Genomic DNA, 27,707 nt, shown 5'->3' on the forward strand with positions numbered 1-27,707 from the left:
ACAAACATTTCTTTTCAAGTCTTACATATATTATGAAAAATAATTACAAAAGGATTTGTGTTGTAAAAGGATTTGTGTTGTAAAGCTAAAATGTAATTTCTACTTCCAACTACCTGAATAAAATGTTCAGAGGAAAGGCCAAACCAACATTATTTTTTTTTTTCTGAGATTTGAATAGCAATTTGTAACAGTTTGGGTCAAAGACAACTCTGTAGGAAGCAGTCCCCTCGTATGTTGCTTAGCAACTATGTAGAATCACATGACCTAGACATATTGCATCCCTAGCCTTCAGGTGAAATAACAGGAAAAAATAATTCATATTAATGGGATGGGCAAATATTGTATAGGACCATTCTGTGGAACTTTTAATATCCAGTTCAGGAAGCAAACATCCATCATTGCTTACATAAAAATCTAAAACACTGCAAAAATCCATAAATAACTGTTTAGAATCCAGTTTTAATATTTATGCAGACCAAATAAGCACAATGGAAACAAATTCAGATGAGATTTAAAAAAAAAGGAAAGCTATATGACTAATTTATTTCACACAGATTTTTAACAGATCTCTTACAGAGAAGTTTTATTTTTCTCTTACGTGTTTTCCCCACCCAAAAATATAAACTTGTTTATTTTAGGTATATACAGGTGTCTTATGAAATTATGGAATTAGAAGAGAAAATAAAAAGTCTGAGGTATAGCACCATGGAACACAGCACCTTTGAAGGTGCTTTCATTATTGATTCATCATCACAGAGTGATATCAGCAGAGGAGTTGTTTGAGTGTGCTGCTCAAGATCTTCCAGTTTTGCCACCTTAAGTTTTGTTGGCGACTTCAAATAACAAAGCTCTTCAACAACAATATATACAAAGGGATTTTATTATTAATCAGAAATGGAATTGGCTTCACTGGCAACTACAGCTTCATTTTTTTCAGAATACATACACAGTATTGACAGTGTAGTTTTGTAATTATAAAATAAGAGACAGCTTCAATTCCAATACACATGCAAGTTTTGGAAATGGACAGAAATAACAGTATAGTACTGTACATAGAATAATTACAGTTTATTAAACACTTTCTTAACACCTCTTTGTTGTAATGGAGGGAGCACCATGTCATTTGTTTTTTTACAGCACCAAAGGAATCCAAAGGGGGGTGTTCCTAAAGTGAGCCCTATGTTGTCTGTCTGTGCCACAGCATCTTTGCAAAATAAGTTTAAGTCATGTGATTCTGGCCCTACAAGGGCGACAATTACTTTCTAGATAAGACATATACACACAGCAAGACATATTTTCTATGCCATCCTTATTCAAAACTTGCATGTGGCATGAAGTGGGTTGGTAGCACCAAAGTGCAACATTTTTGTTGATCTGATTTTGTCTTAAGCTTAACCAAGGAAGCAGACAGGACCGACCTCAAATCCAAACTTCTGGTTCTGATCACCAAAGTCATTGATCATAACATCAACTATAGGCACTTGGTCTATTTTGGGTGTGTTGATTTCAATCACCGTCTTTGCATAGCCCTTTCTTGACTGTTAAAAAAGAAGGAAAAAAAAAAGCAAACATGGTTATATATCAGAGCAGTAAACGTATGCTGTAGATCTTCATAAGTTACCTCTGAAGTGTAGAATTTATAAACCATTGTCTGCTCATGCATCAGATATTACAAACTCTAAAGTTTATGTTTTCTTAGGATTTTATTTTAAAAATGTGACATAGAATGTTTTTTATTTTAGAAAGAGATTGGCCCATAACTTTTTACTACAGGCCTACTAAAATAGACCTCCAAATGAAAAATTACCTAAGACATTTAATGTTTTGTGGGGAATTCTGAGTTCACATCTATACTATAATATTATAATATAATATCATTTATATTAATAAATGATAACAATGTTCTCATAGCAGTATGCATGTCTTCCTTGTGAAAAAATCACCGATTAGTTCTGAAAGAAGAACCATTTCTAAGAAGAAAGACTGTAACTGTCTCACAAAATATTACAGCAGGTGTTTGGACATGAAAGAAGGTAGTAGTCTGACAGGACTGCCAACTGATGCACTTAGAAAGCAGGTTTGAAGACACACCCTTACTTCCTAACAAAGGCTTTCTAGCTCCTTTAAATATCATCCAGCCAAGTCATCATGTTAGTTATCAGGACTGCACTTCGTTCAGATGATCTCTTATATCTTGCTGAGACCCCTTTCAGCTATGCCAGAGTCTTGGAGTTTAGATGTGCATCCAAGTTGGTGGATCTGAGTGTTCTCAATTTAGTGAGATAGTTATACCTTAAATCACTTCCAGTTCTCTCTTGACCTCTACACTCACCCACTGTGGATAACGAAAGCAAAATACACAGGACATACAGAAAGGCTGACATGAAGCAGCTTTGTATTAGAATCTCATTACTGAGGGGAGGAGACTCTGCATCTAACTGAGCTGCATCTCTGTCTCAGAGTCAGGTATGTATCCTGGCACTTTCAGGTCTCTGGTTCTCGATCACTGACTTCTTAGGAGCTGCTGTCGAAATGCACCCGTACAAAAACCTGAAATAATTAATGAGGCTTCAACTGTCACTTGCTGCTTTGATGTCTTTGTTTCAGAGTGTTCAGTACAAACCATTCTGTTTCCAAAGAGAGGTAATCGTTGCTATGCCTACAAAGACCCTGCTGGAGCGGTGGTCAGAGAGCTGATGCATGTTTGCACAGCTCCAGGGATTTTAGCTGAGCTAAGAGAGGATTCTGAAAGGTACAATTGACAAACTTCACCTGTCTTTGACTACTAAAGAATGAGAACAGGAAATATAAAGTCACATATCAAACTATGCAATTAATTCACTATGTTTGGGTATATACCTATGGCTTAGTTCATACATGTCTTTTTACTGTATTCACTAACTATTCTGTCTGCATATGCCTTGATTTTGAGTATATTCTTCTGATGGGCTGCCTCACCTGATTATTCTTTTTTGCTCCTGTTCTCTTATACAGTGCTCATACTAGCAGATAGTCTAGTTTCAGCACATTGATGCTGACAGCCTGTATCCATGCCAGGTTTGTTCCATTTCTGTTGCTTGGCTTATGAGTTTTGGGGTTTTTTGGTACATATATGAAAATTAAATAAGGGACTAGTGTACTGTAGTTAAAAAATCTACTAAAAGGCAGTCCGTTAAAAATAAAGTGTTTAAAAAGCTTTTCTCAGAAGAAACCTGTGAAAAAATGAATTTGATTTCTACTTTAATTGGCAGGTTGGTTTTGTAAAGACTCTTCTGAACGTCTACTTACTGCACAGCCATCGTGAAGAGCTTTGATGTAAGGATTGTTGTCATAAGACATTTCTTCATCATTCGATCCTAAGAACCTTAGCGCTTTGTCATAGCTGTCAGATGATGCATCATGCCAAGCAACAGACTGATGACAGTTGTAAGTGAAATTTTGTCTGGCAGAGGCACTCAGTAGTTTAAGGAATGTCATTTGAACCATATTAATGGAATTGCCTTCAACATCCAAGTAGGAAAGCTGGAAAATACAAGAAGTTACATGAATAGTTATGTATTTCCTTTGTTAAAATGCAAAACAAAATTATTCTTGACAAAAGAACCACATAACTGTCCGTAATTAAAAAAAAAATCAACCAACATATAACATTTTATGGAGTTTTAAAGTTCAATAAAGCTATGACTCAGTAAATAGATTTTCATGTTGTAGCAATATATTTAGGATGAAGAACTACATATTTGAGCTTCATTTTGATGGGAAAGACGAAGAATTACTCCTACTATATAGTATAAACCAGCAGAATCTCTTTGGGAATCTGTTTTCAGTTAATTATAAAGTTATGTCAGCCTGCAGTCTCATCTTTGCATACTCAGTATATTTCCAGTTGCCTAGAATGGGGCAGGGGATCTGTGCTCCAGCTGCTTCACTAAGGTTCAGTGGTGATGTGTTATCTGCCAGCAGCCAGACCCTCACCATCAGCTGTGCAGGTGACCATTGGGATCACTGTGGGAGAGAGCAGGCTTCTGCTGTCCAGTGGTAAGAGGCCATATAGCTGCTCTAATATTTAGGGCAAAAAGGCTGGGGCTGAAAAGTCTTTTCATTATCTAAATATTCATAGAATTCCTTGGGATCTGTTGATCATTGATAACATGTACTTGATTTGTGAATGACTGTTATGTTGCAGTGACAACTTACAAGTTTGCCTCGTTTAAATTCACTAAACCAAGATCCTGGATTCTCTTTTGGCCATGATGAAATTCTAACCTGTGTGGTAAAACAGCAGAGAAAGAAGTATTTAAAACATATGTTAACAGATACACAGGTTTTATATTACCTGGGACAAATTTCACGTCAGATAGTAAAGAATGGTTCTTCTTTCTGAGATCTCAGCCTCTTTAAAGCTTTAAAAAAGGATGTCCTTCTTCTATAGAATGCCTTCAAAGTAGTGACTTTAAATGGAATCCAAGGTGATAGCTTATAAAGAGAGATAGTTCTATTTAAGGGAGACTGTGGTAATCTGTTAAGATTCAGGTGAACTGCTAGTATAAATTCTTCCTGTGAAGAGTGTCTAAATTTGAGTTTTCACTGCTGTTGATGCTGATAGATCTCTCTCTTTTAGACAAGCTTTTAGAAAGCTTTCCTCTACACCATATGCCCCATCAGAGGTAATTTATAACAATGAGTGAGGACACTGTTAATACATAGTGTTTCACATCTACTTTGCATAGGTATAAATGAATAGATATGAATGAACCCACAAAAGAAACAAGGTAAGAATTTAGCTTTTAGGTGTCAAGCGCTAGATTATGCACTTTGGCTGCACAGCTATGTTGCATTCTGAAATGCAGTGAAAGGTTAGCAAGCAGGTGCATAGATTCTCTATCTAAGCAAAAGAGTGAAAATGCTGTTTGTTAGCTCTATGTACCATTTTATCACTTCATTCAGATTTATGCAAATTTCAATGTAATCAGAAAGACAAATATATGAAAATGTGACAATGTAACTACCCTGTTTAGTTCAACATTGCAACAGCATAGTAGGATCTGTCAACTGCCAACTGAAAATGCAGACTGGTACTTACTCCTTCAGATTTCTTATCTGGGTAGATGCAAGTTTCCCCACCTGCTGTGAAATTGCAGTATACTTTGAAGGAGTCTCCAGAACAGCCCTGGTTAGGGTCAATCCAATATTCCCCTAAAACAAATGAGAAAATATTTGCCTTATATAGTGGGAATGGTATTTGGAAGATCCAGGTTTTACTGCTACCTAATGGTCCTCCAAAGTTTGTAGCAAAGTTATTTTATCTGAACGATGAGAAAGCAACCCTTTCTTTTCTGCCTTGTGATTTGTTGCTGTTGTTATTGTTTTTGAAAGATAACACCAGGATCAAAGTCTATTTTTACCTGCAACCTTTTGTTTTTGTCTAATTTTACTTCAAACTATGACTCTGTTGCAAGACTGCTGAAATTTTGGAGGAACTGCGGAGCCCTCAGTCTAAAGGAGGAAGGACATCATGTGTGAAACATACATTGCAGGTCTCAACAACTTGGCCATTTCAGTATTTCAGCTAGAATTATCCTTGTACCTGTGATGATAGCACTCTCAAAAATAGAGTAGAGGCAGCCTTAGGCAGAAATAAACTATGGCTTAGGTCAGAGAGCAAAATCTGGGGTCATTGCGTACCTATCTACATAAAAATGTGGCTGCACAGGGTTTGGTGAGGTTGTAGCTGGCACAAGTACCTAAAGCTTCCATTGAGAGAGATATACCTCAAGCAAAGGTATTTTTTACTACTGGGTTATGAAGCTGCAACACTAGTGAAACTTCAGGCTGCTTTAGTTGATAAAAACACATTAACTAAAGCTTGGTTAGGTGACATGGTGAGAAAGACAGTTAAAACTTGCATAGTTTCAGCAGTCCTACAGTGCTAGGCTGAACGAAGGTTGGACGTGAAAGAGAGCCACAGTCAATCCAAGGTCCATTAAAAATCAGCACTTTATAAAATCTACCATTCTAATTATAACGATGATTTCTGTGATGTGGGTCCTTATCTCCAGCTAGTTTCACAGCAGGATGGCAAATGATTTTCTGACACTGCTGTTCTAATGCAGTTTCAAGCAAATAGTGAAGGTTTCAGAGAGGAATGAAAAATCCTTTCACCAGTTCTGTCTTCTGAATACAGGGCATAGACAAAGCATTTATGGTATTTTAAAATTCTATTGATTCAGGCTGTATTTATTGAAAACAGTCTTTACGACCTGTAAGTCTTGTCCCTGAAGGATTTTGTATTTTAATGAATGTGTTCACTTTTATTTTAACCAAAATAAAATTACTTTTCTATGAAGAAAGCTCCAAATAATAAGCAAATACTAGTAAATGAAGAAGGTGAATGTGTTCTATAAAAAACATTCATTATTATGGAGGGTACTGAATTATAAAATATGTACTTTTTATACAGCACATACACTGCTTAACCACTCCTCAAGGCAACTGTCTGTTTTTATCTATCTAGAGTGAAAGCAATAAAATATTATTAAACTGTCAAAATCTTTTTTTCCTCCTATTTAAAAACAGAAAAATATTGCTTTGAACTGGGAAAAATATCAATTCCAATAAAAAAAAAAAGTATGAAAATTCTGTGAAGGTTGGCTTTCATTTAAACCTTTCCAGAGGGGTAAACTCAATTAGAAAAAAAGAAGAAACAACAAAGAATAATTAAATCAAGATAGTTCTTCAGAACACAGTATCTTGTTCATACTACTCTGCATTTTATTAAACTAGTACTTAGTAGCATTAAACAGTATCAGAGAAACTTGCATGTCTATTTGCTGAATGATATAGAACAAACAGTGGTCATGCAGTAGAACAAATTATTGTTTCTAAGGGTAAAAGAATAGTAAATTCTTTAAGAGTCAGAATAATAAATCTCATATAATACCAATGCTATTTTATATTATTATGCTAAGCTAAAGTATACAGCTACTAAAATAAATCTCATTTCTTTTAAAAGAAGCTATTAGCTATTCCAGCATGCTGACATTTGTGATTTTACTTTCCATTCATCTAAATAGCATCAATCTTTCATCCCTCTCCTGTTTGGATAGTTCTGGAAATGCAAGGCCCACTTTTCAAAACAATAACTGTTTTTTATTTAGCACTTTAAAAAGTTTTAAATTGAAAACCAGAACAGGTTATGTATTTAAAGAATTTCAGCTTTCACCAAAAGAACATCTCTTACATACATTTCATAAACTTTTATACCTGTAAAATGGATTTAATGAGATTGTATTTATTGAGCAACTATCTTAACCATCTACCAATGATTAATTATTCTGCCAAAGTATCTTAGCAGACCATAACTTCAGCCTTGTTTGCCTTTGTCATGCAATATTAACATACCATCTGGGAAGTCTGGGTGGCAGAGTTGCAAGTCTTTGCAAGTTCGGGCTGGGTTATTCTGAGTGCCCATTGGATACTTCATATGCTCAATGTCTTGCTTAAGTGAATTCAATGAACCAAATATCTCTTCCATGCCATCGGAATAATCCAGAATATTATCACCAGCATCAGATAACATGTAATCAGGAGATCTTCTTGTCTTTTTGGGTGACTGAATCGGCAGTGGCTGGATTACTTCACCTGGAGGTCCCTGAGTGGAAAACACCATGTCTGGTTACCTTTTCTGTTTGTTTTTCAGCTGAATAAATATACAGAGGAAGACCACAGAATGTGGCTTGGAGATGCTGTGAACAGGCTTTCTTGAAATTCTTTATTTCTTTATTTCACTTATTTCCTTCAGATTTATGCCTACGTGCTTTGATTTACTTGCAGAAAAAGATGATTGTAGAAGACCAAACCATTGTTGTGCTCTAAACTCTTCTCACTACATTGCTGTTTGGGGAAGAGTGCTGTCCTTACATAAGTTAAGTGTGCAGAACTGACTTGCAATTGGCTCTTTATCCCTGGCAATTCCCTCAAGCACAGGCGTAGCCTATGACAAATAAAGACTGTGGATGTTTCCTATGATAAAACTTTAAAATTCCACTTGGGGTCTATAAAACAATATTTTATTTCAAGAAATTGAAACACTTCATTCAGATTTGGACTGTTTTTATTTTATATTGTTATGATATGAAAAAGAAATAGTAGAAACAGGAGAGTATCAATAGGGGGAAACCAATATAATTCTATTTTCTGTGCTTCAATATAACACATTAAGTAACTATTGTGGGAGAGGAGGGTTGGTTGTTTGTGGCGGGGTTTCTATTGTGTTTTTTTTAAAGTTTCTAATGGCTTTTTCAGTGCAAACAATGTATTTCTGTGTCTGGTGGATCTGTGTTTCCTGAGAAATGAATTTTCAAACAATCATTAATATTTTCCTTATCTGCAAGTTCACAAATGCAGTTTTCTACCCTTGTCAAAACCGGGTCATCATGTCAGTGTAATGTGCATGCATGTCAGAAAAGAGTCCTTACTTACTGGAGGACCAGGTGGACCAGGTAACCCACTGTCACCCTTTTGACCAGCCGGACCCTACAAAGCAATTAAAGAAATGCAGTGTTGACCATACTACACAATGTTAAAAAATAACACACAGAAAAGTTAAGTAAAAGAGCAAAAAATACAGAGGAGAATTACTCACGCTGGACCCTTTGGAACCTTTTGGACCTTGGGGACCCTACAAGCAAGAACATGTAACTATAGTTGGAGTGTATTCCACACAACACAGGAGTGTTGTAAACAGGAGGACTGGGTGAAATTACTTACAGGTAAACCAGGAGGACCAGGGGGTCCAAGCGGACCAGCAGGACCGGAAATTCCCTAAGAAAGAAGAGAGTAAGTACAGAACTAAAGTATTCGACATACTGGACTGGATTAAAAAAATGCATATCTATGAAAAAGGTAGTCCTACTAAGTGTCCAGCCCTGGCAAATTTTGATTTAGGCCATTTGCTAGTGTCCAAAATAGTTTGTAAATTTAAAATATTATCTAACAGTTTGAGTTGCTTGTAGTTGTTCTTACACTGCACTACTTACAGTTACAACTCTGTTCCCCTTCAGACTGGCTTGGAAACCTCACTTTTCACATAATGCCTTAAAACATGGCTTAATAACTAGGAGAAAGGAAGCTACTTTGGGTAGTGCAGTTAATAAACATGATGAGATTGGTGCTGCTAGTTTTATCTTGTCTCTAGTTTAGGTGTATCCGTTTCCTTCATCTTCTGAAACACTATGATCTCGTTTCAAGCTGTTCACTGTGCATGCCTAGGAAAGTTTTAACCTCCAGCAGGAGGCTTTGAGTGTTAAATGTTTATAGCAACTTTATGTCTCTCTCAAAAAAAAGACTAGAATATGTACTCTTTGCTTGCACAGAACTTGAATGAAAACACAAGTATTCTTTACTCACTGCATCACCCTTGGCTCCAGGAGATCCCTGTGGGCCAGGAAGACCCCTATCACCTTTTTCACCCTGTTCTCCTGGAGGTCCAATCAGACCAATCAAACCAGGATGTCCCTAAACAAGATAGAAGAAAATATAGTTAAAACTCAATATATATAAAGTAAATGTGTTTTGCAAACACACAAATTAGAGCTTTCAATTGTCATCACTGTCGCTAGTCAACAATTAACCTGAAAACAAATTATTCTGAAAGCATATTCACTGTTGTTACTGAAGCTGATACAGAAATAACAATACGTGTGGGTACAAATTTCATACCAACTTTCACATTTAGATGCTATAAGCATATTATAGAGTTGCACATTTGTTTCCACATGTAATATAGCTGTGTAAACAGCTGATCCAAGTACATAAACAAAAACTGAAATTCACAAGATATATTCATATCCTTTTCTCTATACACTTTTTCTCTGATACACAAGCAATCAATAAATTGCTGGGACTCCATTAGAAAATGCTACCCCAGATGTCTCAATCCATTATTTCAAAAGAAATATTATAGCTGTTACATATTTACATTTTGTTGTTTTAAAATAAAAATCTCAAATACTTTTGATTTCTACTTACTTTGTTTTTGTAAATCCAACAGTTCTTTTTACATCAATATCTTTGGGATTTTCATTACAAGGAAGAATCACTTGGTCAACAGATTACCACACAGGCAGTAATTTTTTTTCTTTCTCTATATCTCCAGGGTATCAGATGTGGCTTAAAACTTCACAATTACTATTAAGGCTATGGGAAGCTGATTGATAGACACGGTAAGTTGTCTTGCTTTCTATTACAAAACCCCTAGTGTTTCTTTCCGCTAATTTTATAGAGACTGTTAGACTAGGTCAAAATTACAAAGGCACAACAATGAATAAAGTATACCTTCTCTCCTTTGGAACCTGGATCTCCTTTCAGGCCAGGCAAGCCAGGTGGACCCTAAATAAATCAAAGGAAGTAATGTTAAAATAAGTTCTAACATGCTACACACTTTCTTGAAATATTAAAGGCAGTGTTAAGTCAAAGTACAGATTTAGTCAGTGGTTGATGGTTGTGATTGATGGCATGTGATTTAGGGCCCAAGATAAAGCTGAAATGTATGTTTAAAAAGGCATAACGATGCTACTGTAGCATTTAAATTACTTTATAATTAGAAATCTATAGAGAGTTGTATGATTACAAATCTATGAAGCAGTGCATCAGCTAAATTCTTAAAGAGCACTGAAAGCATCCAGTGAAGCAAGTGGTATTAAAAAAAAAAATTCAAATAATTTTTTGTTGATTAGCCTAATTTTGCTTGTGGTTACATTACATGCTTTCAATTATTACTTCCACCTTAATTGCTGTACCTTATTTTAGTTGCTTATTTTAGCCCTTTCTTTCATAAAAGAGTGGAAGGTATCATCTTAATTGGTTTTCTCCCAGTTTACTACAGATCAGTAAGATTTTTGCAGAATATAAATCAGGTTGCATATAATAACTGCTTTTCAATGTTACTTTGTTGGAGAACTACCTCATATTTTCTTTCAGCATTTGGGGCGTTGTCTTGGGATTATAGTTTCCTTGACTTGCCACCTGAAATTCCTGTGTGACTATGAATAATGCATTTAAGTCTATATTTTCTAAATATTCAAGTATTTTCTACTCAACATTGCAAGCTTACTGAATGTGATCGAGGTGTGCTAGCTCCCCTGACACGTACAAGCTTATGGCCCTTTGTCACTTCTGTAAATGTGAGTAGTTACACAAATTCCTTAGGTTTTGCAATACTAGTCTGGGCAATCCTAAATGCTTTTAGGGACTGCCTTAATCTGTTTGGGCCTCCACTCCTCTTTTGTTGGACAGGGTTAATACCCTTACCTTACAGAAGTGTTAAACCAATACCTTTTTAGGTACTTAGATAGTTCACAGCATATGAGCAGCTTACAATTTTTAATTTGTCTTTACGAGCCATCCTTCCTGCAGCACAGTAAAGACTTATGTCACTTTATGAAACTGCATGAGAAATACTCTTTATTGTAAGTTTTAGTTACAGTTGTCCCTAAACATTACTCTATGCAGCTGGATTTCTGTAAACAGAAATATGCTGGGGCAGAATACAGAGCTGTGAACAACCAACACAGGGTCAACAGAACCATCCTACAAGCCCTTCCATATTTCTGGGGTGGGTGCGGGGAGAGGACAACCCAAAACCCTCATGTTTTTTCAGGTGGTTCCAATGTAAGCTGATGCTTAGGGTATCTGTTGGAAAACTCCATTCTAATCTTGCTACCTGGGAAACCACTGCGAAGGATAAACACATTCACATGGATAGGTCTTACTTTCTGCACATCCCTTGCAAAAAACACTGGATTATCTTGTTTACATAACTTGACACAAGCTTCTTTTCCCTGACAGTGCTTTTCAAACTCTTTACTGGGGTCATAAGAGCAATCCATTGAAGATTCTTTTTACCAATAGTCAAAAATATAGCTGGATGGATGTCACAGAAAAAGATTATATATGAAGCTTGTTAAAATCTCCTTGGTTTGCTTTTTTTCCCCAGTTTTTCTTTACAATTATTTTAATCCTTATTTATAATTTTAGAAGAATTTTGAGGAATTTGAGGAATATTCTGAGGTTTGTAAGAATGGCAGTGTTGGTTTTGTGTAATTTGTACAGAATGAGGTGAAAAAGTCAGGCCATGCAGTGCATATGCAAGCACAGAAAAGGCAGTCATTTCTCAGAGGCTATTAATCTCACACTGAACATGTATGCATTAGGCACAGAGCTGCTAGACTAAGTCAGTATCTCATCATTACTAGTCTCCTGCTGGCAGTGGACATCTGTGAAGTTATGATATGGATAGCAGTAATAAGTGACCTTTCAACCTGGCACAGATTCAAGAGTGCCATAACGCTTCATGTACAAAATATTATTCAGTGCGTATCCTTTCCATCTCTACTGCAGGATATCATTAGATGCAAAAGCCTAGGCAAATACATAATTCATGAATGAAAAGTGAAATCTTTAAGCTTTTGGCATACAGAATCAGACATTTTCACCTGCAGTGTGTTGTGCTCTACTGCAAATCTGCTTTCGTATTCTTCTCCTGATAGCAATCTACTGTGGAGGGAGGGAGGGGAAGGAGGGAAAGCTAACCTCAGAAACTTTTACATATAAACTTTACTTTCTTAAAATCCAAAATAAAGTTTTAAGTTGCAGCAATGCATCTAAAAAAAGTTCTTGTTGAGCTGACAGGAAGCCTGCGTGTTTGGGAGTATATAGTTCACTCATACACTCAGCTTCAGATTTGAATTGAATATTTAAGCTCTCAAATATTGGAAGGCACATCTTTTGATGATGTATTATTTGGAGGCTTCTGGTGACTGTCATGTGGGAAAGAGATGCTTATTATTGCTTAATAATTGTTCATTGACTTTTAGATTTCAGCACAGAATTGTAACTGAGGAGATAAGTTTTCAGTTCCCTGATTTGTCCCCCATGAATTTTATTTATAAATTGGGCACATCATTTAAAAACTATGGTGGTGGTCCCATCATAAACTCTTTGGAGAGAAGACTTTTTTTTAAATGGGCTTAGCACAGGGGAATCCTTTTCCTTGCAGTGTCTCATTCATTGTTCCCAACCTCTGACTTAGAAGCAATATGTTATCCATGAGACTTTGGACAAAATTAGAATGTTAAATTGAAGAGCAATGCAGAGCTATAGTGTAAGGTTTCCTCAGTACATTATTTGCTCATTATTGTTTTCTAAGGGACAAAGAAAAATAAAATTATATGTTGGTGCCATTGTAATACCATCTATAATTATATACACAGAAGTGATCAATAGATACTCCTATGTACCAGATCACTGTTCATTGGGAAAAAAAATAAAAATCTTTCTAGTATGTGGGGCATAAAAATATATTTTCTGAAACTTTTTGCTTATAGGTTAAGAAGTTGCATGTTGGGAACATTTTTGGAAATGTAAATAGTTACTGAAGTACTCTCACCCATGAAAGTGTTTCAGTCAATGAAAGAAAAGGCAATTGCTGATGTTGACATATGCACATGAAAGTGAAAGAGTGGTTTAGGGTAAAACTCTTGATTTATGCAGCATTTCAGTTTAAATTCCCCATTTTTTCCACTTTCATTTTTATATACTGGAAAAGTCTGATATGAAAATTTTATAGCTGATATTCAGATCCAGACTTCTCACTGTAGGGGCAGGGATGCTCTTGGAAAGATTTTGAGTTCAGGTATATATAGCTTAACCGCAAAAACTTTCAGTATTAAGGCCCGGTATCCTTTGTATCCTCTAAGTCCATACAGGAAAAGGAACAGAGGATTTCCTTCACACTTCCTACTCACAGCCTTCCTTTTCCCCTTTAAGGGCCACATAATTTCTGAAGTAGAGGATATCCCCTTATTGCCCTGTTCTCCTAAAGTAATCTGATTGTATGTTCTGGCCAAAATAACAGAGTGGATTTTACTTAGTATGTGATAACACTGCTTGCAAACTGTAAAATGCCTTGAGTGTGTAACACTTGTTTATTTCTTTTCTGCTCAAACTGTAACAGACCATATTTCTTTCATTTTGAAGCTTTTTATTCCCAATGTGTCACTCAACTGTGATAATAGAGGTGAACTCCAGTGAGTTTGAGGAGCAAGGGATATGAGATCTTTCCACTAAATTGGATCACCTTTACTTAATGTGTGAAGAATTAGCCTGCTGGCCATATAGCTTAGATTTGAATTTCTGCACATAATGCTGAATAAGAACACCAATATTGTGCAATTTGTGCTCAGTGTTGTTTTTTCAGCTTGTTAGAAAAAAATGCACTAAAATAGCAAGTGTAAATAGAAGCAATAATATAATTTCATATTATGTCATCTATAAGCTTCCCTTGCTTTAATCATATTATTAACACATAGCAGAACTGTGGTATGCCATGGATGCCCTAGAAACTGGGAGGCTGGTTCATTCAGACCCTTTTAAACACTTTAGTCATGCATTATATTTCCTGGGACTGCCACGAGTGAACAATAAGCATGATGCTGCTGTTTATTTTTACAAAACTAGCATGTTTTCTTCCTTTGTAGAAGTCCCGTTTTGGCCCTACTTCTGATTTAATTTTTTCTTTCTGTAAGGAACAGATATGATCTAAACTTTTACGCTATGAATAATGATTCCCTAAACTAGTAGTCACTAAAATCAATGGATGTCCAAAATTTGCCACTGTTAAGGAAACAAAATTATTTAAGATATTAAGCTTTGCTGATGTGAGGACAGAAGTAGATTTTTTGATTGTAAACTTTAAAAATAAAAATAAAATTAATAATTTTATTCAGAGGATTTCAAGAATTTGATTTTACACTGCCTTATTCCACATTTTACCTAGTGTAACTCAGCAGCGTTCAGCACAGCTGCCTACTATAGTACAGCAGTAAAATAAGAAGGCAGTTGTGTATCAGATTTTACCAGCACAAAAGAACAGTGACTTTGTGCTAAGAACCAACTTGTACATTCATTTTTCTGTAAATGCACAGACACGTTTTAAAGGGTCCTTTTCCTGTTTTGGCACTGAAAGGAAGGGTACTCACCAGAGGTCCAGGAGGGCCATCCTGACCTGGCGCTCCAGGTAGACCTTGTTCTCCCTAGAAAAAAACATAGTTTGCTTTACCAGAGGATATAGAAGAAATGCAACATTAAAAATATTATTATATGCTTCTCATAGTTACCACAGGCCAAGGAATGCCCCGGAGACCCTCTGGGCCAGGTTTTCCTGCAGGTCCCTGTGGACCAACTGGACCTGTTTTTCCAGGAGCCCCTTCTGCACCAGGTTCACCCTAGAAAGAACATAAGCAACAGGTCAGAGAGGAAGAGCTGACTAAGCTTGGCACTGTAGGGATATACAAGCTGCAAAGTGAGAGCAAAGATTTCTCACTCCAGTTTTAAAAGCTAAAACAGTGTTCTGTACAGGATGGTTTTCTGAACAAAATTTTGATCACTTCATATAAAGATGTTGTGCCCGCAAAGCATGCTCATCTTGATTTTCTGCAGGGGTGAGCTAAATTGGGCCTGCACTGGTGAGAGTCCACCATGTACTCCATTATTCTGGGTCTTCATTTGGTTTTTACAGTTTACCTATTATTACTTTGACAAGTTTCACACTCCGTGCATGATAAGCAATTTACTTTTTATTTATACAGAGTTCAGATTTCTGCACTCCTAAAAAAAAATCTTGAGTGTATTACCTTTGCACCTTTTTCACCTTGTCTGCCTTCAGCACCAGTTGCTCCAGGAGGTCCCTGTAAAACATCAAGGCTGAGCTCATAATCTCAGTTTTCTAAAATATTACCAGTGAAAAATATTCTGAAAGTGCCATTTCCACTGTATTAATAAATAGTAATGCTAACAAAAGAACATTAAATTTCTTTCTTGACATTTTATTCACAGAATAAAGATCCCAATATGTTCAGATCAGCTCTTTTTCCCTTTATAAAATTTTCTGGGTTTTTAGAATACCTAAAAGAATATACACCACCTAACACCCCTGATATGATAAGGTTAAAAACAAAGAAATAGCTTCAAAAGAAAATCAAAACAGGATATAAAAGTAAAAGGAAAAGAACAATACTAATTTACATATACAATAACAGTTTTAAACTTGCTTTGCATTGGTGTCTATCTACTCACTGTAGTTTATCCACTTATTCCAAAAGGGCCTGTCACTTTACAGTGCACAGAATGGCATATACTTCTTTATTCTCAAGTCAGGGATGGACTCAGTAAGCCTTTTAATTCCATTTGGAGAGCCAAAAATTGATACATGCCTTAATATTATCCAGTAAATATGAAAGAGGGAGAAAAACAAATATAAAAAAATCACATGACTAGAGATTGTAAGGAATGAAATAAAGACACTGACTACAAATAGCTCTTGGTATCAGGTTTGCTTCTATTTCTCTGCAAAAGCTCTGTTTGACTAAGAAGATAGAACTTGGTACTGCAAGAGGATGTAGAGATGGGATAAGGCAAAACAGGAGTTGCAGTCGTCTGGCAGCACTGTGACTACCTATTGCTGATGTCACCCCTCTTGAATTTTTTAAGGTTTTAGTGAGAAATAATAAGATATTTTTCTCCTCCCAAACATCAAGGGCTGATTTTCAGGTCAGGGAATTAATATTTATAGCTTCAGTTATGAACTGAAACAGTATCTAGAATCTAATGTACTCTTCCGAAAATGGTTCTCTTGTATATACTTAGTTTAGAAAAGATGCACTCAAGATAATGGACCAACTGTTTTCCTACAAGGTTAATTTTTAGCTTGGGAGATGTCCTTAATACAAATAGCTATTTCTTGCCAACCAATGAGCAGCTTAAAGCAAAAGGAAAGAAGAGTGACCACGATCAAATACAAGGTGATTTTCTGAATCTCTAAAATTTATTTCCCAAGACTCATCTGTTCGTTAATGCAAGAAACAGTTTGTTATGTAGAAAGTAAAAAAAAATAAAAATATCTTCTAAGGACCAGCAACAAGAAAATGTCAATTACTTCCATTTATTTACTACTTTCTACTTCATAACAACGGACAAAAAAAATGCAGGCCCCTAAAAGTAAAGCAGTAAAAGACATTCTTAATTTTACAGTTAAGAACTGTTCTTCCAGTCAGGCATCTACCTGTATGCTTTCTGAGCTCAGGGCTTTAGACCAGTCTTTGACCTAATAGCTTTTTTTTTTCATACTAGAGCTGAATTTAGCCCAGGCTTTTTATAGCCTGTTATATTTCACCATCCACTACTATTAGCACATAGCTTGAGCAACTCCACCAGTTTTAATTTAATTCCTAGAAATGTACATTCATTTTATAACTATTTACATAGAAGTATATTAAGATCCTTCATTTGCTTCTGAAATTAAGCTTTCTCCAGGGTGGAATTGAACATCTGCAGCACTGTATGAACCTTTTGGCCAACAGAGATAGTTCAGGCTTTCCATCAAAGTTAATGCAAAATGAATTGAATTACCCACAGTGGACTTTAGACATTTGTTGTGGGTGTCAACAGGTTGTTCTCTTTGGTATTTTTAAGAGCTGTAAGTGGTAAAGGACTTAGTTTTACCTCTTCAAAATACAGAGAAGCTAAAAAGCCCTGGGCAGTGGGGCCCAATTGCAGACTCTTTAAAACAGGAAGAATAATTTCAATCACTACTGTTCCAGTAATAATCTCTAATGCATATACCCCTTTGTGTAGGTTGTAATCGGTTGGGTGGATCACAGTTTGCAGCGATAACAAGAAAAATGATTAGCAGGTATATAAATAAACTCAGAATCATTTTAGAAACAGGACTTTTTTTTCCTTACATGAAATAATTTACATGCCCATTGTCTTTACTGCTTGAAAATTCCTTGCACTCAAGTTCCCATATGGATTATAATCTACCCCACCTAAGAAACTGAAAAGGGTTGAGTGTGGTAGTTTGTATTTCAGAAATATGGTCTCTGCATAATCTAGAAATGCAGGTGCAACATGAATTAGCAGGGGTAAAAACCACTGTGATCGCTAAATTACAAATACAGTGAATCATGATTACTAAACAAAGGGGGTGCATTCATTATCAAACAGTGCCTATGCTGCACCAGCACAAAGCAGCTAAATGAACTGCTCTTTCTAACAGGCTGTGATTGCTGGCATGGCACAGATGGTTCTTCTACAGAGAAAGACCGCAAATTATTATTTATCTTACCTTCCTACACTTGAGTTTTTGGAGTGTCTGGTAAATTTTAACTGACAGAAAAGAACTCGAATAACAGTAATTTTAAATTAATGCATGGCTCCTCACCCTCACCACCCCAGCTACCATGGTGATATTTATGATCGTTACACTTTAAGTTTGGACATATTGCCTGATACACTTTATGCAGAACTGAGAAGACAAAAGAACTCATACAGAAACAAACTTGCCCTCAACTTTTGTTACATGAAACTATTGGACATTTCTGTCTGCTCTTCCATATTTCATAATTTGATTAAAAAAGTTTAAACTGTTGTTTGTAGCTGTCTGTCGTCTGACTAAAAGCATGATTTCCAACACAGAAAACCATTACTTCATTTCATCAGCCTGTTAAGATAGGAACCTGGCATATTGTTAGGTGTTCTGTGCATTTGCAATCAAGAGAGAAAATCAGCTTAATTTTTAAGTGGTGTGTGCACCCTGCTGAGGCAGCATGATGCTGTAGCCAAAATGGAAGAAAATCTCCTTCATAAAAACACTTCCTTCTTTTCTGTTATTCAACATTGTATATAAAGGCAACTAACCAAATAAACTATTGCTTCTCAAAATTTAGAGACGAGCTTTGCTGCAGTATTGACATATCTTCTTTCACTGGAAGCAAGCAGTATGCCTTCCAGTTGAGAACAAAAGTGTATCTTAGTCTTGGACTTTAAATTCTAACATTTTAGGTTGATATATGGAGCCTTATGTGTATGTGATCTAGACTTCTAATTGACTCTAATAAAACAGCTAAAAAGCAGAAAACACAGCTGAGGGGCCTAGCACACTGAAAGGCTGAAAAGAATATAAGCAGGAGATACTATCTGTGTTGATTTTTATTGATTGTATGTTATTTGTTTTAAGAATGAATGTTGTTTGATGGTGTCTGTTCCTCATGCTATTTCTAACATTTGTCAGCTAGAAATCAATGAATTCAAACTAGAGATGTCACTCATGGCAAAACAAAAAGTGCTCTATGACAAAACAAAAAAAAAAGTCCCCAAAGTACATGCAAAGAATTAATTTTCATAAAATAATAGTAGTAACATAACTGTAGAGTGGTTCAGTCTTTGTATCTACTTTTCTAGATAAGCAGGCTTTGGATCAGGAGGCCTTTTGAGATTATCCATTTCTCATTGATCACCACTCACTATCTCCTTACATTGGAATGAGAGACTGAAAAACGTTACATGTCTTCAGAAACACAGTCTTCACACAGTATGCTGTTGGTCAATGCTGATGCTATTATGAGCAACAGGAAAGCTGTACAGCTGAGAACTCTCACTGACAAGCCCATAGCAATTTATGAAATTCTTGGTTGTCTTAGATTGCTCCAACAATGAAGTTAACTTTATAATGCAGTTTTTGTCTTCAGAACATTTAAGAACACTTCAGAAGCCACATCCTTCTGTGAGGCCAGCAAATTTCATTCTTTTTTTTTGCAGATAGAGAAATTTAGATGGCAATATTATAAATGTTTAACATGCATATAATGGGAAAATTATTAGAAAAGGGGTTCCTAGTCCCAAAGCTGTACTAGACTATTTGTCTGTTCAGCTTGGAATGTAATATACATACATGTAATGCCTCAAGTTTTCTACAGAATCTGGGCTGATTTTCATCAGTGGAGAACTTGTCAAGGGATTTGATGACGGAAAGCCCACAGTGAGAGGAAGATGTGCTGATGAAGAGCAGCCATTCTCAAATCAGACAGAACTGGTAAGGCTAGAGTTGGGTCCTGGATAGCTGAGGAGTCAAATCAGTGATGTGCTGTGGACTACCTCTACCAAAAAGCCTATTGTGCTGGATATTCTTAAAAATGTAAAGTAAATATAGCAGCTGATGAAGTGGTAGCCATTTTGACTAGCCTCTGAGGTCTTGATCTGGCCAGATGCTTAAACTGGCACTGAAATCTGCAAACTGAAACAAATGCATGTTTCCTACCAAACTTGCATGTATGTTGAATCAGGAATGCTAGGAAAGTTGATCAATTTTTCAAGCAGCTATAACAGATTTCTTTCAATAATATAAGTTTACTTTAAAAGTTCTTTCATTTGCATCATAAGAATTTGATGACTTAACATAAAAATACAGTTTTTTGGAAACTGTATTTAACTGCTGCTGAGCATTCTTCAGGAAGATGATACAAAACTGTTAGCATTGGCCAGCTAGAATGTTAACTTTAGCACTAAAATGTTGTAGTTTAATTGCTCAAGATTTCCGATCTATAGTTATGAAAGAACATACGTGTGCATATATATAAAAATGTATATTACACAATTGATTACTTCATTTTCTGTTTGACTTCAATAGGAATTATGACATGCTTTTATTTCTACACTGCTCTCATTCACATTCTGCTGTAGTATTCCATTAGCTGACTATTTCTGCCGAAGCAAGAGTAGCAAATGCTTCTGAAGACATTCCTTTTATTTTAAAACTATATCCTTTTTGGGTATTATCGAATATATCACAACTTTTTTAAACGAAGGGAAATATGTTTTCCCAAAATACTTCCAACATTTACTCCTATATTTTTATTGTTAATATAATCTCTTATTAAAAGTTGTGAGCCAAGATAGAGTTTACACAGAATAAAAACCTGTCTTGACTATCCAACTAAAGCAAGGTATATATAGGAAATATTGAGCATAGTCTTTTACTTCATTGACAAGATACTCTTTAAAAGAATTACTATTTTATTAATTCATTACAGGACATTTTATCATTTAATTAAAAAGTAGAGTTTAGTCAATACTAAACTAGTCCCTCAAAGTCTGATGCAATGAATATATATTTTTAAATTAGTTGTTGTTCTGGGTGTTGATCCTCTCTTGTATTGAACTAGAGAATCTGGCCTTCCATTTGTTAATGATAAAATCTCTTCAGCTATATGTTTCCCTTGATAGATTTCATAGCTCTAATTTTCTAAACAGTATGTGCACAAACCCACCCTAGATTGGCACACACAATTACTATGATTACTTGCACCATAACTACATAGATGTATAAAGCCTCCTGAGCATGCATTATAAAACTTCTAAAACTGAAAGTATCTATGGTATGAGGACTTTCAGAAAAAGGCAGTGGTGGAAATAATTTTTGGAAGACTAATTGTTAGGTCTGCAAACTAATATATTAATTAGGGTACATTTTTTGTGGATGCTCTAATGATCCATTTTTGTTTCATCCATAGATTTAACCTTTTATTTTGATTTAGACTTGAGCTAAGCAGTCATGAGCATGCTAGTCAATTTTACCTCTTCAGAGTAGGAATCTGGAACAGGCTTATTGTTCTGACATATACTTCCTAAGTAGTATTTCTTAAAAGAAATTCACCATACTGCTTGTCCATGAGACTCTTGCTCAGTCTGCAAGGCTCTGGTATTTATTGCCAAAGCCTTTAGAGCACCACAGTAAAACAGTTTTGGTACTTGCTTATCTCACCAACTAACAGTAATCCTATTACTGTTATCCATCAATAACTATGAAAAATAGTTTATCCTTGGCCTTCACTTGATAGTTGAATGTCAGTGTAAGTATGTATCTGTCACTGAAGTCTGTTAGATGCAATGGGAAAACTGTATTTATGTCCATGTCTTTCACTAGAATTTGCTTCCCAGGGAAAGCTGGGGAAACCTCTTTGTAACTGGCAATACTAAACACAGATTGCTCAGAACTCTGAAACCTGGTAATAAACATAATTTCAGAAGACCAGGCAGTGAAACTGAGTTCAGGTCAGTTCCAAAATAGAGGAGAAGAGGGGAATGAAAATTAGTAACAGAATACATAAGGAGACTGTACAGTTTGGGAGTTCAAGGGACTAGATTTAAAGTATGAATCCTGAGCTCTGCCAGCTTATTGTTTCAGAGACAGAAAAACAAAAAGTTGGGTAGAATGTTGCTTTCTGGTAGTATAGCCAGAGCTGCACCTCCATACATGGCGGTATTACTACTGAAATGGTATGTTCTTCTTAATGCGGATGAAAGGACACTTGTTAGGGCTTTTTGTTGAAATTATTTCTATCATACAACTGATGAAAACTAATGAAGAACATTTTTTGTGTTCATTCTGCCAGCAAAACATGAAGCTTTCAATCCTTCACTTCAATACAATACAGACTCTCTACAAGCTTGAACCATTCAGGTACTCAAGTAATGTAGAATCTGATTCTACAAACTGTTTTCTTCAGAATTCAGGAATGGGATTACTTGGCAATATTTAGCCATACATTTTCCCTAAATTGGAAATGTGTCAAACCACAAGTGACATGATATTTGTGTTTCTAAAGTGGTTTTTGTCTAGGTACAATCAGGTGCAACATATCCCATCTGTTAGGAACGAGCTACTGCCTTTCTGTATAATAAAGCAGGAAGTTCTAATCTGATGTCAAACAAACACACTAATTGCTAATATTCAATTGAGCCATATTTCTGTTCTAGTGATAAGGTTGCTAATGCTACCATAATCATTTACAGTATTATAAATGTTTTGCAAGTTGGTGGAGCAAACAGATTATTGTGTAAAAGAGATAAAACTAATTAGGCATGTTAGTTCATTCAAGCCTATTAAATAGGGCAATTTAACACATTTTCTTAAACAGCGCTCCGTTTATATTTAATGATGCCTCCTCTCTTGTTTTTTAAAGTGTAAATACTGCATCTAATTGCTCTCTGAAGCAGACCTAAAGGTTGATGCATCTACTACTGTTCTGTAAGTGTAACGTTATTTACTGGGTTTCATTAGCTATATTTGTAAAGCTTGTGAAGCTTCAAAGACTTTAGAAATAATCGAATGGCTTCATAAATTACAGAAATGTCTGCTTGTTAATTTTATATGCAGAGGGGATGACATAGATTTGCACAAAAGCTGCACTGAAATTATTTTATTTCAGAGGCTAAAGACTCCAAAGCAGACATTTTTCCTGCTCCCTGCCAGCAGTCAGGTGCCTAAGGATGATGTCTTGTATTACTCTCATAATCACTCACTCCTATTAGCAGACTAATTCAGCAGACAATGAATTCTTACCCTAGCAGACACTGAATTAACTTGGCTGAAAAGGACATTTATAGATAAGAGACACATTCCTCCCCATGTATTTTTGTTCCCATGTTCCATGTAACCCATGTTAAAGCATTTTCTCTGCTGTTTCTATTTTTTAATTTCTCCCATGACATTACTTAGACCTCAGACATCATGTATGAGTGTCACAATATGGAAACCAAGTAGCTGAAACTCTAGAGCAGTGTGTCTCAGAAAGAGACATGTACAAGAGAAAATGAGAAATCACTTACTCTTTTTCCAGGAGGACCAGGTGGACCTGCTTCACCTGAAGGACCTGGTGGACCCTGAGATGGAAAATGATAAGCTCAGTGGTAACAAAGAATAAAGTTATTATCTTTATTAAATACAACAAATATCTGCAATACATTGGCCCCTTTCAATGGACAGAAAATAAATACCACAAATGTGGACAGAGAAGTATACCTGCTCATTGAACAAATTGTTTCTTAGGATGATCTTTTGAAATTTTTAACAGCTTTTGTTACTGTACAAATGCAATAATTTTTTTTTTCCTTTTCCTGTTTGCAGCAAAACATTTCAGATCAGAAAGTGGCTGCACAGAAGTAACATATGACCTTAGCCTACTGCCTAACTCCATTAAAAACTTTCTTGCTTTCTCTGGTGCTGAAGTTATTACTTTTGCTAAAATTTTTCACTAATGTCTGTTAGCTGCCCCATGGGTGGCTTTCTCTTGAAAAATCTTTTGTGCACTGATAGCCATTTGGCTGCTCCAGCTTGGTAAATATTTCAAGGTTGCTGAACGGTTTGATAAGCTTTTTTTCAGGAACACAACACTGTAAAAGTATTTACTGTTAAGTAAGACATATGGATACTAATTTCCTGAAGTTTGCAGTTAAACCCCAGTTTGTAAATTGCTTCCAACCATATGTTCAATGTACTAGCATTTTTAATTTTCAAACTGTACCATATAGGGTAATTCCCTGATAATCAGAACTTCCAGACCTAGAAAGAGACTTTCCAAAACAGAAACCCTATCTTTTTTACAATAAAAAAATAAATTGATGATGTTTAAATGTGGGAATCTACAGATACAAGAACTTTGATGCTTAATATGGGTATTGCTCAGATACTTCTTAACCTTCTTAAAGCAGAAACATCAAGATTTTTGGTTAATTTCATCAGGTCAGCTAATGAATATTATTTGGCTGTAGCGTTCCTTTCTTATGCTCAGATTTTGCTCTATTTTTAGTGCTCCTCAGCAGCTCCGGCACAAATCCTTAACACATCATTTGTTTCCACTTTTAAAAGAAATTGAGCTCTTGCTTCTGATTGTTACTATAATATGGTTAGTTCTATCTCTGCAAGGAAATAAATAGATATTTTTCAGTATAGTAGAAAAATCATCCACTTTAAAATATTTTAGAGAGTATGAATGTATAGAAACCAGAAATGTATAGAAGTTCAGCAAAAGATACTTTCTTAGCATAGGAGAGAACATGCAGCTGAAATAAAATGACAGAAACAACTTACAGGTTGGCCAGGATCACCATCTTCACCCTTCTCTCCACCAACACCATCTTGACCCTACAGAATTCACAGGAGAATAAACAAAATACAGAATTCAGCTAAATTAAGTAACTTAGTTTCATATATGAATATAAGAGCACTATTTTTCTATAGAGCATTTTCCTAAGGACATTAGTTTTCAAAACTTTTCAAAGATTTCTAAACCTTTTTTAAGCCTTAAGAAATATATGAACAAAAAAGCAACAGATCTTACAGGCAAGACTTCATCCCCAGATAAGGAAGAATCAGGGTTGACTAGAATTTAGTGCAAACCAAGACTAGGCCCTAAACCTGTTTTTTAAGTATACTTACAGCTGGACCAGGTTCCCCAGGGGGACCAGGATCTCCAGGAAAACCAACTGGGCCCTAGATAAATCAGAAAAAAAACAAGTGATGTGTCACCCATTGACAAGCAGGTAGCAATTATCACAAATATTTTATGAAGCATATAATGAATTTAGTTCAAATGTAGAAACTTATATACAGTTCTATATGTAGCACAACTTCAGCAGTGCTTCGTGCATTGTGTTAAATTTATTAAGCTCACTTACTGGGTTACCCTTAGGCCCATCATCACCCGGAGGTCCTTTAGCACCTGGTGGTCCAGCTGCTCCAGGTGGACCAGCCTCACCTTTTTCTCCCCTTTCACCTTTTGGACCCTGTAGAAAACATATGAACACAAAAATGTCATCTGGAAATTGAATGGCTGAAAAAAGATTACAATGGCAAAACTGTTTTTCAGACCTGAGCAATGTTACTCGTCAATAACTGCTGGCATGTGGATGGGAAATTAGGACCTCAGCCTGAGGTTGGAAAACCTGTGAATCTCAGGTCAAGTGCCAACATCTGCACCCTGTTTGCATCAATGAACTATCTTCAGAGAAAAAAACATAGATGTTAATACTTTTGGAAGAAAAAATGGGTACTCTTTTAGGAAATCTTCAGCTTTGTCCTCTAGCTGTTGGTACAAGATGTGGCTATAATTATGTGGAAACAAATGGCATTTTAAAGGTATAAATTCTTCACTGAAAATTTAAAGAAAACATACACAAGTAATCTGATTAAATGCTTTCTAAAGTAAGCACTACCAGATACCTTAGTTCACCACAATAAAGGTTAATAATAAGACAAAACCCAAATACTCACGGATGTTCCAGATTCTCCAGGAGGTCCAGGGTTACCAGCTTCTCCAGGTTCACCCTGTAAATGTGTGAGGATAAATTGATAAGTCATTAGGGAGAATATTTCTATGAATTTACCTCTGTTATTACATATTCTTGTTATGCTTATTCATGTGAACAGCTTACAAGAACTGTCTTTTATTGGGTCTACCTAAAGGAGGTTAAGTTACATATGGTTTTGCAGAACTGGAATCTGAAATTTTAGAAAGAGTACATCAAACTAAGCTTTTCATGAGCCAGGGAGAGTAACCTTCTCTTTGGGGTTTGGAATATCTTCCCTTTTATTAGCCAATGTTTTTCAAATTTCCTGTTTGTCATCTTTCTTTCTAGTCACAGAAAAGCCAAAGAAGTATATTGACTGTGTATATTTTTTTCTCTACAAGATACATTTTGCCTGGAAGCAAGCTTCTACAAATAAGAGAATACTACTTGGAAATGAATGTCAATGGAGTGAAAGTATTATTGCTATAGCTACTGTTAGAATAAAAAATCATATAGAGAAAAACATAAGGATAAAATAATAGCATAACAGTTAGTAAAGCTTTCACCACAGGCCACAAAGTTGTACGCTGTGTGTTTACTGGTGATGGAAATTGTTTAGTAAAGCAGATGGCTTTGAGGATGAAACCATATGAAGAAAATCTGTGCAAGTCAAAGATTATACACTATTCAGTGAATGTTTAAGTTAATTCAGTCTCTTTTTGAGCTAATACACAGTATTAACTCAAAGACCGTCTTTGCAGTTGTTCATTTTAAAGTTTACTTATGACTGATTATTTTCTAGCTCAGTGGTCTGACAAATAAACCTTTATAGAAAACTACTCTGTTAGTAGAATATTGAGCTATTGGCATCACAGACACAGAAATCTGTGAAAGGATAACAGAATCTGCTTTGTGATTGTCTGGAGTGCTGAGATAAGAACTACATATTTTTATTCCAAAAGATTTCTCAATATAACTGCTAATGGGGGGATTATTTTCCCCTCATATATATTCTTTTTCTAAACCAAATGAACCTTGCCAATAATTATGTCTATAAACAAGAGTACTTCAGTGCCGAAAATGCATTTCACTCAATCCGCTCTACTGAACCCAAACACAGATTTGGAATAAATTTGTGTATCCTTCATGTCCTGTATGACCTGCATGCCCCTCTTCATTCTATGTCAATTCAATTAATACAACATGCTTGTCTGTCATTTCCACATGGACAGTATAAAAATATAAATCATAAAATATGATTTTTAAACAAATCTTTTGTAGATACTGAACTTCTTTTTTTCATAGAAGCTAATGGGAGCACGATGACTCCACTGGCGACAGAATTTGGCCCAATGTAAATACTACATTAGATGAATTGAAGAAGATCTGAGTACTCAGCTGAATTCCAAATAGGATAATTAACAGATAACCACAATTTTAGGAGCAATATTAAAATGTCCTTTAGAAAAGGCACTTTTAAAGGGTGAATTTGCCTTTAGAAACTGTGGTATGTTTTATTAGACATACTTAAATTTGCAGTAATCTTGAAAATCAATGATCCCTTTTAGTACTTAATACTAATTTGCTTCTGTGATACAGCATTCATTATTTAAAAAAAAATCTAGCAGATACTTCAGGTCAATTAGCATTAAGTATGTTTTCTAGGAAAATTCATAATCTTCATTTCCTTATCCTCTCCATGGGGTTTACTGAATCTGCAGCATCATTTGGTGCAGATTTTT

General features: G+C 35.6%; 1 protein-coding gene across 1 annotated transcript; it reads right to left on the bottom strand.

The window, feature by feature from the left end:
• Positions 1-862: 862 nt before the first annotated feature.
• LOC104161366 (collagen alpha-1(XI) chain-like) lies at positions 863-26,002 on the bottom strand (the record flags this gene model as incomplete). The annotated part of the gene is made up of 18 exons (XM_009699775.1): positions 863-1,538; positions 3,289-3,522; positions 4,198-4,266; positions 5,084-5,196; positions 7,402-7,651; positions 8,482-8,535; positions 8,645-8,680; positions 8,770-8,823; positions 9,409-9,516; positions 10,336-10,389; positions 15,039-15,092; positions 15,177-15,284; positions 15,693-15,746; positions 23,506-23,559; positions 24,767-24,820; positions 25,115-25,168; positions 25,354-25,461; positions 25,949-26,002. Coding segments are annotated over 18 exons (1,659 nt in total), but the record flags the coding sequence as incomplete, so codon positions are not given.
• Between the last annotated feature and the right edge of the window lie 1,705 nt (positions 26,003-27,707).

The sequence above is a fragment of the Cariama cristata genome, unplaced genomic scaffold (assembly GCF_000690535.1).
Source record: "Cariama cristata isolate BGI_N322 unplaced genomic scaffold, ASM69053v1 scaffold40794, whole genome shotgun sequence".
NCBI classification, from domain to species: domain Eukaryota; kingdom Metazoa; phylum Chordata; class Aves; order Cariamiformes; family Cariamidae; genus Cariama; species Cariama cristata.